Source organism: Pteropus medius, unplaced genomic scaffold (genome assembly GCF_902729225.1).
Source record: "Pteropus medius unplaced genomic scaffold, Ma_sr-lr_union100, whole genome shotgun sequence".
NCBI classification, from domain to species: Eukaryota; Metazoa; Chordata; class Mammalia; order Chiroptera; family Pteropodidae; genus Pteropus; species Pteropus medius.
In genome coordinates, this window is record NW_024345601.1 from 6,181,371 (window position 1) to 6,200,883 (window position 19,513).

General features: G+C 37.4%; 1 protein-coding gene across 1 annotated transcript in view; it reads right to left on the bottom strand.

Moving 5' to 3' along the window:
- Positions 1-19,513, bottom strand: part of MACROD2 (mono-ADP ribosylhydrolase 2) — a 1,804,338-nt gene that overhangs the window by 95,156 nt on the left and 1,689,669 nt on the right. Inside the window, exons 12-13 of the mRNA XM_039874459.1 lie at positions 7,364-7,426; positions 2,996-3,064 (exon numbers count right to left, since the gene is read on the bottom strand). Of these exons, the coding sequence (XP_039730393.1) occupies positions 2,996-3,064; positions 7,364-7,426 (132 nt within the window). The remainder of the gene's footprint in view (positions 1-2,995; positions 3,065-7,363; positions 7,427-19,513) is intronic.

Genomic DNA, 19,513 nt, shown 5'->3' on the forward strand with positions numbered 1-19,513 from the left:
CTCTAGAAGACACTAGTTTCCTATAAGAACCAAAAATTATAACAAATGTAAAGCCAGTCAACCAACAATCAAAGCTAGAAATAACTGATGAGTCTCAAAATCTTTCTGAATTATATAGGAAAGAGAAAGAGAGAGAAGGAAAAAATGCCGGTCCATTAGATCTGTTGTTCTAACTTCAAGAAGATGCTGGGTTAGGATCAAAGTCTGGAAACAAAGGCAAGAGAGCAAAGATTGCTTCAGGACCTTTGGTCGGCAAAGATGTTTTGCCATGTAAATTGGAGAGTGTAATACGCATTTTTATAAGTGGTTTTATAACTGCAGAGTTTATAAGTAGCCCAGTTGTCACCAAGGAAATATATTTCTGCATGAAACTAATAATGGTGAATGTTTGAAATGAATCCTCAACACATATGACTGCCTTTTAACCTCAACTTAACCTCAATCTTAGAGGATTTCAATGGCAAATTCATTTTTTTTTTTTCATTCTAAGCTATGTTTCAGTTAGACAGCAGTCCTATAAGCATTAGACACTTGGTTTAAGCTTTGGAATGATAATCAATTAAAAACAGTGGTAAATGCTATTTCAGAAGGTAAAGGCAAAAATTATATCTTATATGTTCTATTTTTAATTGAAATCGAATTACATGCTACCGTGCATTTTAAAACATTGTTTCATTTGCCTAGGTCAAGAGGTTAATAAATATTAACCATATATTTCAGTAAAATCCTTAAAATTTCACATTTAGTCTTATTAGGGAACTGCATTTGTGATATGTGGCAGAACTCAGAGTTACCATCATTACAAGTTTCGTGTAGAAAAAAATAATTTTCTGAGAAATTGATCCTGGCATGAGCAATTAATGATGTGAGATCCTAAAAGCATTAAGAAACATTAGAAACAATGTGTTTCTATACAGGTGTCGTATATACAACCAAACAACTCAACAGGAAAAATAGTGTGAAGCACTAAATTAGATTATTCTTCTTGTTTCCTAAACTCTGCCATTTAACTTCATGACTTAAAAAAAAATATTAATAATCCAGCACAAGTAAATGATCATAATGTCCAAAATTATTTACTTCGATGAACATCACTTCAGTCTTTTCATTCTGACTTGGTCAGGTTTACTTTTCTCTCTAAGATGACCTTGAGTTTCTTATCAGAATCTATGTGGATATCTGACATTATTTACATTTTTAGATATACCAAATGGTTTTAAAACTAGGGATGTCAGGACACATATCTGAGTAGATGAAGGGAAGTGGTGCTAGAGGAGTCATTTAAAAAGTGGCAACAAAGAAGAAAAAGATCACTAAAAATAACAGTGTGGTGGATGCTGAGTTGGGCCACCCAGATTGCCATTCAGGAATAAAGAACTTATTTTCCCAGCTCCAGGCAGCCCTCATCCATCTCAAACTTCCAGGATTACCTCAAGAGAGGGGTTGCCTCACTTAAGACTACACGCCCCTCCCAAGGCAACCAGTCTCAGGTAACTTATCAGTGGGAGGTTTTGATAGCCTGACTCTCTTTTCTCAACCAAGACATCTCAGAAGGGTCATGCCATCTTTAGACCCGCTGTGGCTTTTGTTGAGAATGCCTTGCAGTTCAGCTCTTCCCTTTACCAAGTTCCACCTCGTTACTTTTTCCTTTTCCAGGTGTTGATTCCAAGAGTTCTCCCTAATAAATGGCTGCTCCCTATTCTCCTTTGCAGAATCTGTCTTCTTGGGAGCCCAATATGCACAGGTACTAGGTGAAGAGTTTGAGAAATTGACATGTATTATTGTATTCTGTGAGGTAAATACTATTATCGTCTCCATTCTTCAGAGGAGAAAATTGAAGCACAAAGAAGTTAATTACTTGTCATGACTTGTTAATTTTTTGTTAACTACTCGAAATACTTGCCAAAGATTATATGAATTTTGAGTGGCAGAAACAAGATTCAAGCCTCAACCGCTGTGAACCCCAGAATTCAAAATCTTAGTAACTGCCCTCACTACACAGGACGTCTCACTTAGAAAAACCCATTTACAAGTCTACATGAAATAGAATAAATAGCTGAGTATTAAAATTTTAAGACAAGTTTGATTTTCTAAACACCAATTCAAAGAATGGCTGTTATCAATTGTCAAGTATGGTTCTATTTCATAACACTCCAAACTGAAGAAATGCATTCAGCATATTTATCCAAAAGTTCCAGGTGATCACATGGTTTACCAGGTGATCACATGGTTTACCAGGTGATCACATGGTTTACCAAATGCAATAATCTAATGTATCATTCACAGAAGGGTTTTTAGTAGGTACCAATGACAAATATAAAATATTACCTTTTTTGTGTGGGGACAGTTAATCAGAAGGGAAAGATAAGAAAAACCTATTTTATTTTCCTTCAGATAACATACATATATTTAAACCCTATCACCTGCACATAAATGTCCTCCCTATTTCTCCCTCAAATTTTCTCCTAGAACCTAAATCAAATTTTCTTTTACCCTTTTCTTCTTCTGGATATACTTGGGTCAGCAACATTTTCTCCTAGTAACTGTCTATAGAGTAAAGAACGATGCTCTGGCCAAAGATTTATTTCTAAGGTTTCCTTTCAAACATTTCTTCTTTCTTATGTCTGGATAATGAAAGTCTCTGGTAAGTGGTTCCCAATGCCCTCTTTTGAACTTATTCTTGATGAGAAGCTGTAAACAGCAAAACTGTCTAATTCTGGTGTTTCAAATAAACATCTTTAAACATAATTTCTCCAATAATCCTCTTGTTTTATAAAGTTGCTTCTCAAAGGAACAAACGTAAATGCATATAGAATTTCTGAAAAGGGCAGATAAGGAATAAAACAAAGTGGGCAAGATATATGATTGTTTTGGAAATAGAGATGCTTAAAGAGAATTAGACAGATTTGCTCACTGCTTCATTTTTCCATATAAACAAAACCCAAATGGTCTCCTAAGAGTTATTGATTTTTAGATGTAGTAAGTAGGCTCATACCTTCATCTTTACAGACTTCAATTGCCTCTTCTGAAGCAGGGCTGGGGACAGTAGCAGCACTGACACCATCTATAAAGCAAAAAAGAAACACTGGCTCAGAGTTAATGCTGCCAAGCTGGAGCTTCCCTGCCCATCATACTTCCCTCCCCACTCTACCACAGGAAGTATGAGCCTGTTTCATGCTCTAACATACTGAACGACCTTCGAAGGAGTAGTGGTTTGTGATTCTCTTATAATTAATGGATCAGAACACTAGTTAAGGCAGAGCCCAATGAACTACACACTATTTTTTCATGAAGAATCCTATTGGTTGGTACTATTATACTTGGGCATTTTGCTTCTTCCTCACCTCTAGAAGAGTGGTAGATTATTTTTCTTACTAATGCATTGTGAAAGAAAGTATATTCTTGCAGGTTTCTACAAGTGCTTTTACGTGCGTGTTTTTAAAGTTTGGTTCTTCTTAGCACAGCACTTCTGCTCATTATGCCAGGCTGTCAAACTGCAGGGAGCACATCTGATGGCTGTCAGTGCAGAGGCCCAGGAGATGGGGAGCATTTGTAGAAAAGCACCAAAAGTCACCCAAGCACAGAGTGGGGAATGAGAAACTTGGAGGTCCCTATCTCCCTTACAGCAGCAATCAACCTCATCTGAGTGTGTCTTTCTTCTCAGTATCATCAGCACCCTAGTGATCCCACTCATGTTTGGCCTCCAGGATAATAGATAATTAACTTACTAACATTAAAATAGTAAATTTAAGACATGAAGGATTATCAAAAGCATTTGAAATGGTTAATACTCGACTACTGAAAAGAAATATATATATACATTTTTCATGCAGTAACAGGGTTATGGAACTAAAAACTCACACGTGCATGACAAGTAACACACATTTAAAGGCAAATCACATATTTTCTAGTATGTCATTTATCCATAATGTACATGACTATTACTTTTAGGTCATATCTCTATTGCAACAGAGAATAAAAATTTTAGTAAGGGGATAATTGGAGATGATGAATCACTTTCTTTTGTTAAATGACAATCTCTTATTAAAAAAAAAAATGAACAAATTATTACCCTTCCCTTGATGTCACATTTTCCTATTATTTTATTTTCTTCTCAGCAAAACTCCCTGAAAGTGCTGCCTATGTTATTGTTCCATATTTCTTCACTGCACAGTCTTTCTACACGTCAACCAATTGGTTTTAATATTTCTACAGGAATGCTCTTATCAAAGGTGCCAGTCACCTCCCTTTGCCAAATCCAATGGTCATTTCTCTTTTCTTATCTTACTTAATTTTTCCGTAGCATTCCATAGAGTTTATACTTGGTTCTTTCTGAAACACTCTCTTGTTGTGGCTGTTCCTTCTCCCCTGTTGTCATATATCTAGATGTCATGGTGTCCCAGGCCCACTGTTTTGTTTATGTATGCATTCTCTCTAGTGAAACTCATCCAGTCTCATGGTTTTAAATATCATTAACATGCCAGTGACTCTCTAATCTGTATCTCTGGTCCACATCTCGCCCTAGAAATCCAGAATCATATATCTAACTGGCTTCTTGACATGCCACACAGCTAAAAGTGCTCTCAGATTTACCATGGCCAAAACTGAGCTATTAATTTTCTCAACAAAAACTGTGCCCTGTAGCCAGTCATTCATATATTAGGGGGTGGCACTATTATCCCCATAACTACTGATACTAAAAACCTAGAACTCATCCTAGATACTTCTTTCTCCCATTTCCCACTTCCAACCCATCGGCATGTCCTGTTATCTCTATCTCCAGAACATGACACAAATAGGTTCATTTTTGTCTCCATTTCCAGAAACTACCATCGTTGTTTTCCTACTGTAGCCTCCTAACTGGTCTCACTTTGGCTTTTTTGACCTAGTTTCTCTCACAGGCAAAGTGAGCTTTTAAAACGTACCTTATGTCTCTCCACTACTTAAAAACTCCCTTGGCTTATCTTTGTAGTTCTAATAAACTCAAATCTTATAGAGTCAGAAGTAATTGGGTCCTATGATCTCTTACCAGATTTCACACCATGCTCCCCCTAATCCACCATGCTCCAGCCACTAAGCCTTCTTACTCTAACGTGCTAAACCAAAACTGGCCTAGAGGCATTCGCACCATCATATCATTTAGATTTCATTTTAATTATTACTTCCCACAGGAGTTGTCCCCAAATTCAGCCAATGAAAAGTGGCCTTCTCAATATTCCTTCTATATTATGTCACTTCTCTGCAAGGCATTTATCACTATATTATATTTTTTTCCTTATTGTTTATTTTGGGATCCCACTCCCCTGTTCCCACCTGAATATAACCTTCGAGGAAGCAGCGATATTGTGTTTATAGTTTACTGCTGCATCCCAGTGTCCAGAACAGTGCCTGGGTCACAATATTAACTAGAAATTTGATTTGATTATGACAGCAGTAAAAAATTCTGGATTATGCTGGTTTGAGATTGTGTGTGTGTGTGTTTTTTTTTTTTCCATGATATGGAAAAGGCCTGCAGAGTTGTATAATTGAAATCGAAGTTGGAAATTATATCGAATGGAAAGCAGGTATTTTTATTTTGGAAGGATAACAGTAGGTCAAAAGGGCTTAAATAACCAGAATCACATCTTGAGTTTCTCTGCACTTAGATTAGGGAGGCTATGACATGAGCGGAGTGGGCATGATGATGTATACTGACACCAGACAGGATGGTAGGCGAACCCTGCCCTTCACCTCCCTGCCAGCCTGTGGGCTCACTTACGCATTTAGGGCTCTTCTTTACATTGAGAGTTACCCACATTGCTGTGATAACATTTGTCCCAGGAGGTGGAGAAGAGGGCTTACATTCTACCACTCTCAGCTGACAGGCAAGACAATCCCAAAAGAAACTGCCTGTTCTTGACTGATTAAGGGGAAAAGGATGAATAAGTAAAACAGAGGTAAATGTGTACGCATGTATATATGTGTGCATGTATGTACGTGTGTGGGGGTGTGTGTATGTATATGAATAGGGTTGGGAAAAAAACCTATGTTGATAAAGACAGTTTGAGAGAGAGCAGTAAGTGAATAAAATCTGTGAAACCTCAACAGTCAGAGAACGGCCTCAGCTGTCAGCAGTTCCTTGACTAATGGTTGCCAGTCTCAACTAGTGAAAATAGTGATAGCTTTTCATATAAGACTCATCTTCCACGGAGCATAATGACGTGTGAGTCGGGCGCTTGGGTGGTGGGGGAGGGTAGATAACAACAGTACATTGTATCAGAATTCATTTCATTGCAAGTACTACATTTCAGCAAAGAGAGCCAGCTGACCCAGTAGCAGTTACACAAGGTCTTTGCTGCCTTGCTTCAGTGCTTTCTGTGATTGGCCTTCTTCAATTCCATCTTCCAGGTTAATAATAAAAGCTTTCAGTTTGCTAGCACAAGTTCCAAGGTTAATGTAGGAAGTTTTCAGTGAAAAACTTATCACACTACCTGGTTTATTTCCAAGAGTTCAGCATATGGCCTATGACGTGCCTGGCACATATCAGAGCCCACTATTTCAAAAATGCCCCCCACTCCTGTGGGGCTCATTAGAACTGGGAGAATGACTTGAAAACTAAAGGGAAGAAAGATATTTTTGTTTTGGTGATTATGTTGATAGTTTCATAATTGTGCTTATCATTTTTAAAGGATAGAGTGCCTGAGTACAAAAATGGGTAGAAAGAGACAATGAATCAAAAGCGATGATGATCTCTTTTGGATCTTAAGTGCTATTTTATTTTCAAATGTTCAACTTATAATCTATGGCTGAAAATCTATGAACATTTTATTGACACATCTGTTCTTTAGTGAACAGAAGGGATGTCAGGAAGGCTTTGGATCTCACTTTATCTCTGTGTAGGGTGGGTGTAGTCAGGCTCTGTGACACCATCTCCTACAATATGTAAAGAAATAACCAGAAATATGGCTCTTCGAAAATGCAAAACAGTAAAGAACAGTTCATTCATTGTGGAGAGAAAGCCTCTTATTTCTTTTAAACATTTTCATTTCATTTTTTTCTCAAATAAAATTTGCTCATTTTGACCTGTCCTAAGTCAGCCAAACTCTAACTTGGCACTTCCAACCTCTGCCCACCCCTCTTAGAGCATTACTAAGCACAATGTTATTACATGGAAGAAAAATGGAATTGGTGAATGAGACATGACAACGCACCCTTCTGATTGGAAGCCCTGTCACTCATAGTTAATAGCGTTGGTAGCTTCCTGAAGGAGATCTGAATGAACATGGAAGTTACCCTGGTGAAAAGTATAAGCATTTTTTGAAAAGTCGTTGTTCACCTCTGCGGACGAGGCCTAGAAGACTCCTCAAAAGAAATCTGAGCCCACCTGCTTCTTGGCTCTGCCCTTCCATTTCTTCCGTACTTTGTTTTTCCTCTGGACCATTCTCATCTTTCAAGAAAACCACAGAGGAAAAAAATTATATCAGTCAATTTATGAAATATCTTTTTATGGCTAATATGCAGCACTGAAATTAATTGTAACCAATGTAGCATGACTCCCCATAAAGCAAGGCAGAGAGATGAATCAGAGGCATGAAACAGAAAAATTACCTACATAAATAGGTGCATTTATACTCGTCCCTTCTCACATGATTTGCTTGATTAAATGTTGAACTGCTGTAAACAAAATTCACTCAGCAGTCCTCGCACAGCATTTCCCAAAATGCAGTACAAATATTAATTCCAATCTTTTTTCCTTTGACTCAAGAGATATGCACTGTGTTAGGAAACTTGGTTGATTAAGTTTCTATGCCTTTTATTTTCCTGTTTGATATATGATGCAAAACAATATCTATTTTTACTTAACTTATACATCAAAGCCTAACATATCTATACTATGAAACATTTTGTCTTGAACAAATTATATTGGTCAAGTTTATGCTATAGTACATAAATCCTTGAAAAATAAATAACCAAGCAGGTATAATGGCACCTATATACTAGAAACTAGCTAAAATTTTCTTTTGGCTTAAAATGTGTAAAGTATATCTGTGAATTTCTGTGTAGAAAAAATAAACTTCTCAAAGGCAAATAAAGGTAGGATTTTAGAACTCATTGCTAGGAGGCTTTCCAAATCTCTTTTTGTTGGAGAAAATTTTTTTAAATGATAAAAATATAGAGACACGGAACCAAAATCTAAAACATGTAGTTAAAGTACAGAAAACAGAGAAGCAGAAGTTACCTGCATATATTACTGTGGGTTAAAGATGGCCACAGATCCTTTGTCACACAAGAAGTGAACTCTTATCTCTACTTTCCTTGAATTTGGACTAATTCTGTGACTTGTTTAGACTGACAAAATGTGGAAGCGATGTTCTGGGCCCTCCAAGCCAAAGGCACAGAAGACTAGCAGCTTCTACTTTCTCTTCCTTGGAAGCTAGATACCATGCTGTAAAGATATTCAGGCCAGCCTACCAAATAGAGGCACATGGAGAGAGAGAAGGGCCATATGGCAGAGCACCGAGGGGCAAGGCATGTTGGTGAAGACTTCTAGCACCTTTCAACCTAGCCCAGCTGCCAGCTAAAGCCAAAAGAAGCAGAAGAATCACAAGCCGAGCCCTTTTAAAATTCCTGACCCACAACCAGGCTCAGATTGCTTAACTGTGTTTTGCTTGAGTGCTTTGACCCACCACCATCTGCTACTACCACCAGCTCCTAATCCAGAGGCAAGAGGATAGCGAGTCCTCCCTAGAGGAGAACTCAACTGGTAGAGCTAAAACAAGAGCCTCTGAAGCAATGGGGAAACATTTCTTCAAGCAGCTCTGAAAAATAACCTACTGAAGAGAGTTGCAGATAGGAAAACATTTAGAATTGACCTGGATGAAAGAAAAAGTTTATAATAGAATGATGAAAGTAAACAAATACATAAAAAAAGAGAATGCATAAGTACAAGTAGAATTCCCTCTGCCCTGCACTGTGCTGTTTGTCATGGGAGACAGAGTATAACTTTTTTCTTCTTTATGTTGTTTTTTATTATAAAATATATGATCTTTGTAATAAATATTGATGTATATCTTTCCAGATCTTTTTCTATGTACGTGTTGACTTTTAATATGTACGTGTTAACTTTTAGGTAGCTTTTAGCTACCTAAATCCAATGTTCTCAGTGGCATTTTTATAAGCATCACATGATGAGCTGACATTTTCTCTCTTCTGCTTCTCCAAGGAGGTGATGACATTGCTTTTGCTCTAGGAAAAAAAAAACAGCCATCACTGCTGCTCTTGTTCCCTTAACAGGGCTAAGTCGGTACAGAGTATTTGTCAAAAACATAGGTTAGTATTTCCCCACTTCCTCTCACCAAATGGACTCAGAGTCAATCAGGAAAAATCTTCCAGTTTTTCTGTCTCCCCTAACAGACAGATCCTTTAACACAGATTTCATAGTAGGCTTGAAGTCTGCAGTGACAGGCTGCCTTTAAAATTAGTCTCCCATTACCACAACTCCTAGGAAGTAGGGGTAAAAAGCCATCTTGTGAAGAGGAAGATAAGAAAGGAGAAACAGCAGTTAAGTCATAGGAAGGTGAGAAATTGGTTCCAGCAGTTCTAATTGCATGAGAAGTAAATTCAAGGTCAGACCCTCACTCCAGCTTTATAATATGAAAAACCAGTCTGGTTGTCTTCCTATTCTACTGTGACTGGATTTTTACCCTCATCCAAGCGCATGCTGTCCCACTCCCTAACAGAGCCACCTGAGTGCCATGTTTTCATTTTCCACTTTGAGTCTTGACTGCACAAGGTTCTAGTTACAGTACTGCTGCCTTTGGGAAGCAAACCCAAGAAACACTTGGCATGTTTATCACGGAGAACATTCACTCTAGAAAAATGCTGGATTTGCAATTTGAATAGCACGCCCTCAAATGAAGTTTCAGGTATATTGCTTTCATCAATTTCCAAAGACATGCTTTCTCAAATCCAGCAGGGGGAACCAGTGTAGAAGTCTTGTTTTCAAAGCCCAGTTTATACATTCTTGGGCAATTAGATTAGCATTCTTTTCACCCTCTTTTAGAAGGACAGTTTGGTTGGCTTATAACTTTTCATCCATTTTAAATGCCTCAAAAGAGTGAGTTCTTAGTGAAACAGTGGGCTTCTACTGGTTGGAAAAAAAATCCCATTACGCGGCTACCCATAAGTATTTGATAAGGACAGCCTTTCCTTTTATCAGCCTTGTCTGTCTAGCTACCTTCACAGGAAGCATATAAACAATAAAAGTTAAGTAGAGTGGAGAATCTAAATTTGTGATTTTTAGAAGGGATTTAAAAGGCTTATAATAAACATGAAGAAATATAGGAAAGCGACACGCTATTTTGTTAGCTTTAAAAATGTCACACAGAAGCTAAATTCTCTTAATACACCTAAAGGTCACATATTTACTTCAGATGATAAATTTCCATACCATTCACGTGGAGTGTCACATAATACTCTACTTTTCCATGCCCCAAAGAACAGTAACCTGTGAGAATTCTAGTGGTTGCATCGTTTTTATTTCTCTACAGAAGTATTAGTACCCCCGCCCCTCACTGTTTCGACCCATATATATTGAGCATATACTATATGCAAGATATTTAAGAAATTTTATAGAAATAAAAATGAGACTCTTGCTGCAAAATTAACTCATGTAAGTGAAAGAAATGCACCAGCGGTTGGATGATGATAAGAATGCAGTCCATGTTTAATTCTATAGGAGAGTTTTCTAAGGGCAAAATCTCAATGTCATGGCTACAAATTGCTTTCTTGATATTTGTAGTTACTTTTGTGAAGTGTGCACGGGGATAGGAAAAGAAAGGGGAAATAAATCAGAGCAAATCCATCCCTGCTACTGGGAAAACAACCTGATATGTGTTGCCTGTTGTACTATTGCCATTTCTTATAAAAGTTCTTAAGATTTCCAGACACGGACAGAGCATAGGCAATTCAAATACAGTGGTTTGTAGATTGGGTTATAGATCCCAATGCTTCAGTCCCCTGTAATGGATTATACATCTCAGTGTCAGAGAATACTTCCCTCTCCATTGATTTTGGGCAGAGAATACTTCCCACTCCATTGATGTTGAACTTGCCCCCAAATGACTTGATTTGGCTAAAAGAATGTTGGTGAACATGATGTAAGCAGAGGGCTTAATTGTGCTGCACAATTGGACTTGGTGCTTGTGCTTCTGACATTTGCCATGACAAGAAATGCCCCTCAAGAAAAAAAAAGAAAAAAGAAAAAAAGAAATGTCCCTAACCATTGGTTTAAAAAGAAGAGATAAGTAAAAGCCACTCTGCCTGCAGTTAAGCCCAGGCAACTCAGAGCTCGAAACAGAATTGCCCAGCTGAGCACAACCTACATCAGTTGAGACACGGTCAACCTGCAAACCTGTGATTATGAGAATGAATATTTTTATTGCAAGGTACTACAGTTGGGGTGATTTGTCACATAGTATCATTGTTAAAATAGCTGATTAATACAAATAATATATTTATTTTTATTAGCTCAGAAAGGCTCAAAGATTTTAAGTTAGCACTCTTTATAAAGAACTTAGTCTTTAATTTTGTATTCTGCCATCCAGCTACATTTTCATTTTATACATTCCAGCTTTCATATTTGAAAAATAAATTAGCTTATATAAGGGAGAAATGGTCTCAAAGTGTATGCACTGCCATCAATGATGTTCATATTTTCTTTAATAGAGTCATATAGGCAGCAGGATAATACTAATTAATAACAGCTAACATTTATTGCATGTTGTCTATGTTCTGCTCAGTGTCTAAGTGCTTGCATAGATTATCAAATTTAGTTCTCATAACAACTCAGTAAGGTAGGCATAATTATTATTATTATTAGCCATGGTCCATGGATAATGGAAACTGAAGTACAGAGATGTTAAGTAATTTGCCTAAGATCACAGAGATAGCAAATGATGGAAGAAAGGTTTTGACCCAATCAACAGAGGCTAGAGCTCACTACTGCCTCCCTGGAAAGGTAACTAATATTTGTGTATGGGTAAGATAATTAAATTATGGGTCAGCAAAAATGTGGGAAAATGGTATTTAATATAAAAATAGCTGAAGAACTAAGCTATAATCTCATACAGATTAACACGGAACACTAAGAACATGGAGAATTGAGCTTTTCTGACACTTAAGCGAAATGAATGCAGTACTAACTCCAGATTCGTTTTTTTTTGTTTGTTTGTTTGTTTTGTTTTATGCTAAAGATATTTTTATTACGGTATAATTTAAAACAACATAAAGTTACAAGAACAGTACAAGAAACTTCCTTTTTTTATGAACCATCTGAGAGTAAGTTGGGGGATACAATTACCCCTAACCACTCCCATCAGCCCTGAATACTTCAGTATATATTTTCTACCAACAAAGACATTCTCTTCCATAACCACAATGCAACCATTGAGATCAGGAGATTAGCACTGATGACATTCCTAATATCTAAACCACAGACCACATTCTAGTTTTGCCAATTTTCCAATAATATCTTTCACGGCAAATGAAGATCACACAGTGAATTTAAATGTCATGTCTCTTTAATATTCTTCAATCACAGACATGGCTCCCCAACCCTGGCCCAGTTCTGTGCTGGGCGTTTGCCATCTCCCCCATTCCCTTCAATGTGAATGCCTACGTTGCTCAGCCCTACTTAATAGCTTTAGGAAAAAAGCAAGAAAGGAATAAAGAGAGGAATAAAAAAAGAAAAAAAGAAAGAGAGAGAGAGAGAGAGAGAGAGAGAGAGGAGAGAGAGAAGAAGAGAAGAGAGAAGAAAGAAAGAAAGAAAGAAAGAAAGAAAGAAAGAAAGAAAGAAAGAAAGAAAGAAAGAAAGAAAAAAAAGAAAAGAAAAAAAAGAAGGAAGGAAGGAAGGAAAGAAGGAAGGAAGGAAGAAGAAGGAAGAAGGAAGAAAGAAGAAGGAAGAAGGAAGAAAGAAAGGAAGGAGGAAAAGTTAGTTTCTCCTAGGCACGAGGGCACTTACATGCTTACACATCTCATACCCATTACCATGGATCTTACAACAATTGTAATGTTAGACTTTTATCTACATTTTTACAGATGAAGAAATCAAGATTGTGGGAGGTCAAATAACTTCCCTGAAGCCCCCAAATATGTAGCAAAGCTGGGACTTAAACTCAGGTCCAGAGTATGTCAAAGCCTGAGGCCTCTCTTTCTTGCCAACGGTCAGAACTTTTCTGAACATTGAGAGCTAAACTGTAAGTCCCCTGCTGAGAGAGATGCCTTTGCTGTTCCTATGGTGTCCTCAGCACCCAGCACAGTGCCTAAAATCCATTTGGGGCTCCACAAACACTTGTCAAGGGATTAAGAAGGAAATATATTTCCCTAAGTGGTAATTTATTTTTTGCTTGAACTATATTTTAATTCTCGATATAGAAAAGGCATGGTGTTTATTAGAGCCTCTAATTGAACCTCATTAAATGGTAGATTAGTTTTAAAATGTCACAACTCTTTGATCATACATAATAGTTCCTAAAAGTCAAATGTGGTGACACTAGGGAGCACAAGTAGTTAGAGTCCATCTGCTTTCTGCTCCCCTTGGCCCAGCCTCCATCGCCTCTCCTGGTCTGTGGCAATGACTTCCCAATGTGCTTTGCTGCTTCAGCTCTGTCTTCAAAGTCTATTCTAAACCTAGAAGCCAGATGGTTTGTCTTAAAATGTGAGTCGCACAATACCACTTCCTGGCTCAAGTGCTCTAACATGCCCAGAGGAAACAAGGCCCTGTGTGCTGGAGATACCTGCTGCCTTCTTGCCCTGACTTCTTTGTAGTCTCCTTCCCATTCACTCTGCCACAGTCACATTAGCTGCTGTGCTATTCCTCCAGCACGCTAGGGGCTCTTCTCTCTAGGTCTCTGTACTGATGTCACCTATGCTTGGAGTACTCCCCGCCAACCCCCCGCCCCACCAGGCCCTTCAAGTCTTTGCTGAAATGTTCCCTTTTCAATGAGGTCTATGCTGAACACTCCATTTAAAAGGGTGGCATCTCCCCACTTCCACCCACTCCATCCTCCTTATCCTGATCTACTTTTTATTTTTGTTTTATTTTTCAATTACCTATCATCTTCTAATGTATAATTTTGGTAGGTATCATATTCATTGTTTATGTTTACCTGTCACAATTTGACTGTAAAGTCCTCTAAGGCATGGATGTTTGTTTGCTTCATTATCTGATGTCTCCTAAGTACTTAGGAGCACAAGGTAGGTGTTCAACAAATCTTTGTGAATTAATGAACTATGCTCTTCTGTTGCATAGCCCTGCATAGCTATTTCACAAATTAATCAGAAAAATTAAAAAAAAAATATCTTCTATTCCAAGATTATCAGGAATATACTAATAGAATATGTTTACTTATGAAATATATTGTTCATACAACATGTGGGGCAGACACAGAGCCTAGGCTCTTGTTACAATAATACATCTATCACCATTTTGTGTTCTTACTGGAGCAGTTAGCTATGAGAGGGACTCCCATCCCCAGGCCTATGGAGATTTATCTGTGGAATTATTACAATAGCCAGTTTGGGGAAATGCTCGGCAGAGCTCTCCTGGCTGCTAGTACCAGTTCTACTCAAAATAAACTCAAATGTTATCACAAGCATGGGCCATTCACAGAAGTTCTGTAAGACTTACAGGTTAGTCTTCAATTATAGACAGAAAAGACAGTCATCTTGGTCCTGTATCTTTCTAAGAATGTCCCAAACAGCATACTTGTCCACAAAGAGGGAAGAAGAAATAATTGAACCTGTTATTTTTAAAGCATATGTGCCTGTCAAGGGAGACCTATGTGTGACACATATTCAAGGAAAGGAAACACATGAGATGGTAGTGTGCAACTGTTCCTTTCATATATTTCGTATGATGGTAGGTAGAGCACCGAGTTTTCAATAAGGAACTCAAAAAATATCTGCTGAGTGGTCGAACACTGTAGCATTATCACATTGAAGGGATAGCTTTGGCATACCAAAACTTGCTGTGGCATATTTTGGTATGAAAATAGGACAAGGCAATGCACCAGAAAGCTATTTTCAATATCACACATACCCTCTTAATAGATAACATATGGTTCTCCCATACGGCATATTAATACAAATACTTTTACTATGATAACGGTTAGTTTTTAATCCAAGGATTTCCAAGTACTTTACAAACACTATGCATTAGCACAGTCATCCCTGGGGAAGCTGCAGCGCCTCAAAGAGATACAAAGCATCCTGCATACAATCAGTAACCATTAAAGAATAACAATAATAAGAAATATATTAATGTGGCATTTTTAAAAGAGATTGGAAAACCAACAAATGGGAATTAGGCAACTTTCTCAAAGACTTCCAATCACTTATGATGTAACTAGGGCTAAAAATCAACTTATGCTGATGCTTATAGTTATTCTACTAGTTGATCTATACTGGTGAATTGACCGTAGATTATGCTGATTTTCAGGTATGCACATAACCTAATGTGTACACCATAATGGAAAAATTTATGACCAAAATCAAGTTAGTATAATAGCATTACAATGGGATTTCTTTGTGTTCTCTCTTAAATACAATTGTACTTTGCCATTAATTTTAAGCCCTAAGGTTAAATTTCCTTCTAAACACTACTTTTCTCTGTACTGTTATTTATGTTTCTGAATTGAGATAACTGGTGTGCCTACGTATTTGTTTAAAACAGGCACATATTGTGCTGTGTGCAGATGTTAAAATACAGAACAGGCAAGATGAAGCATTGTTTTGCTTTTTTTTGTTGTTGAAAAATAGAAAGTATATAAAGATGTTCTTTGAATAGAAGAATCATTCCATGAATAAATTCAAAAGTTTTTAGGTATCTTTGTCATCCATTAATATTTGTTGAGTACCTACAAAGTTCAAGATGGTGGAAGGAGAATAAATTAGGTTTGAGAAGACAAAAGCCCTTTCCTTCGGGAGTTGACAAAAGAAAGATGCATCATGAAGTAGTTTCATGAGATGTATCTATCTGCACAAGGTAAAATTGAGGCAAGAGATAATTATCCTGAGGAAAATATAAGATTTGATAATTAATAAATAAATAAATAAATAAATAAATAAATAAATAAATTGATTAATTAATCTGAATAAATGTTGAGTATTTAGCTGAATTAAATAAGCAATATCTGAGGAAGTGCTTCAGTTATCCACTTTTCTCCATCCACATAAATCTTTGAGGAAATCACTGGTTGAAAATGTACATGTGCTGAGTGCAAGTGTCCCTCAGGGAGAGAACAATTCAGTACATGTATATTTGAAGTTGAAGGCAGCCCCACATTACTATGGGAAGTAAAAGCTTCATTTTCACATTTCTATCATTTTTCCTCTTGAAAATAGTTTGTTGCTTCTGTGTTGAAACACGCTATTTTAAGTGGTGAAAATAAAAATTTTAAGATTCTGATTTGGAATTTTGAAGTTTAGGATGAAAGCAATGTATGGGTTTTGCACAATTTAACATAAACTTTTTATAAAAATATGCCCTCACTCAAATTATAATCCTATATGTGATAGAAGCTGACAACCACTCCTAAGCTTGCTATCAACTATAAAAACAGCAGCGTTCTCTCTATATATCTTTTATCTCTCTTTAAAAATTTAAAAATTCCAGTAATGATTTTATTTGACCAAAGGTTTTCTTAATAGCTATTTGACATTGTACCAGAATAAATTTCGGCATGTTATTCCCTTTATTTCATATGAAAATAATTCACAAAGGCAGAAACCACACACCTTTAGGCAGAAAAAGCATGTGGAAATTATTCATGTGGAAATTTAGGCCCAGAAAGCTACCATCCCTAGGATCCAGTGCTTTCCTTCTAGAATAACTTGGAAGTTATTCTGTCTGAATCAGTGGTTCTCAAACTTCTCTGTGCATCAGCATCCTTTGGAGAAATTGTTAAAATATGGATTTCTGGGTTCTGGTTCAGCAGAGCTGGATGAAGCCTGAGCATCTGCATCTCTAACAAGTTTCCAGATGATGTTGCTACTGCAAGTCTGAGCACCATCCTTTGAGAACCACTGGTCCAGGCTCCAGACTGGTAAGAACAGGAAGTATGATACGATTTATTTTCATCCACTAAACAGCCCATTTTTAGCTTCATTAATGTGTTGTTCATTTTCCAGCTTCTGACTCTCTGTAGCCACTATTTGAGTAAGGCCTTGAGATTATAGGATTATTTCTTAGAAAGAAAGAAAAAATTTAGACTTTTAATGAAATAAATCTATAAAATTTACCTTTATGATTTCACTAAAATTGTAGTTACATTACCTTATCTTAAAATGTATTCATCATTGAACAAAATTTTGAGGTTTCCTCTGTTCTAGACACTGGGTGCTACAGACAGAGGAACCAAGGTAGGAGCCCGCCCCACCAGGAGCTTACTAGAGAGACGATGAGTATCATACAATCCAGGTTAAGTACAAGCCCTGTGCTGGAGAAAGCAGGGAGGGCTGCAAGGGCTCTTAAAGGAAGCACCCAAATCCAGTCCAGAAGGGTCAGGAAAACTTTCTCAGAAGAGGCATTGCCCCAGCTGAGAACTTTGTCATTGAGCAAATGTTTATTGAGCACCCATTTTCTATCTTTTAGAACTGTGCTGCCCACTATGATAGCAGCTAGCCTGTTATGCCTACTGGGCACTTGAAATGATGCAAGTCCAAATTGAGATGTTCTATAAATGTCAAGTGCATGTCAGATTTTGAAGATAGCACAAAATGATGTAAAATATCTTATAGATTATTTTATATTGATTTCATGTAGCAATGACAATACTTTGGCTATACTAGATTAAATAAAATATAGAGTTAAAATAAAATGTAGAGTTAAAATTAATGTTTCTCTTTTTTTAACATTGCTTCTCAAAAATTAAAAATTGCATATGCATTTGTGACTCATGCTTTATTTCTATTGAATAGCAGTGCTCTAGCAAAAACTAGTGATAGGAAATGAGCTCTGGAGCTCAGTCCAGTGGAGTCGACAGATAATATAGTTGAAACTGTTGAATACCTACCATGGTCCCTTGTCTCTCACCTCTGATTTATCTGTACTCTAGTACCTCCAGCACTCTGTCTTGGGAGTTTTTCTAGTCTCAACAAGATGCTTGTCTTTAGAAGCCTATCTGGAAGCAGCCTTCAATCATTGGTGGACAAGAGAAGGTATATTGATCCCCTGACTTCGTGCCCCTTGAGGTGGATAACTCCGAGGCACATACCACACGTCTCTCAGAGTTCTCCTTCAGGACCCAGTCCCAGCTGCCCACAAGACAATATGCTTGTTCATGCACCTGTATTTGTTTTCTTCCATTCTTGGTCTTAATTTCCCTACTCCTCTCCTGGTGCTTCTTGGGGTCACTCTGTAAATCGACTTGTCACCCTTGAATCCTTCTCTTAGGGCATGCTTCTGGGGAAACTGAACATTTTAAGACAAAATAATTATACAAACATATTATCCCTAATCTTGATACTTCATACTAATGGAGAGTACAGATTTTAAAGAGGACTTCCAATAAGGTTATCAGAGGGGACTTCTCCATGGGAAGGCCACTTGAGCTGACAAGTTTAAGGCATTTACTAAATAAAATTAATTAGTGGAAATTAATGATGTGAAAAATGGAGACATGGATGAGTGTTATAGGTAAAGTGAAGAACATGTCCAAAGGTCCCATCAGGGAAAAAATGGCATCTTTGAAGATTGGGGTTAGTCATTGGGACTATAGTGCAGAAGGTGAGTGCCACGAGATGGGCCTAAGTGTGAAATATCTAGGCAAATGGAGTAGGTTAAATAGTTGGGAGAGTGAATATTCCACAGGTTGAGAAACAAGACCTAGAGGTGAAAGTGAGCATTATATTTGGGGAGTCACACTGATTTAGCACTGCTGAAGCACTGACCACAAAGGGAATAGAGCAAGGAGAGAAGCCAGATTAGAACAAGGGATTGTATTACAAAGCACTTGCTACCTTTTGCTAATGAGGAATACACTTCCATGATAGGAACTAGGGAGCCATGGAAAGGTTCTCTCTCACATGGCTGCTTTGTGGGGAAGAGACTAAACAGGATGATGGCAGAATGGACAGCGATAAGTGACCCATGTGAAACTGATTAAAATACTCCAGACAGGAGATGAGATGGAGGTCTGAGATAAAAGGATGACAAGTGAAGAGAAAGAGAACAGGGTGGATTGAGGAGATATTCAAGGAGTAAAATCAACTGGCCTTGGTGAGTGGTTGGAAGGAGGTGTGAAGGATAAGAAGTGGTGCCAGTTTCTACTGTAAAGGCTCTGAATTATCCTATTTAACACCCAGAACAACTTTGTGCTACAGATATGATAAACATTCCATTTCATAGGTGAAGAAATAATGTTTAGATATTTTAAATAACTCTTCCAAAGGTCCTATAGCTAGTAGAGAGAGGATTTGAGCCTTGGTTATCTACTTCCAAATGAAATCTGTTAATCACAATGGTATAATGCTA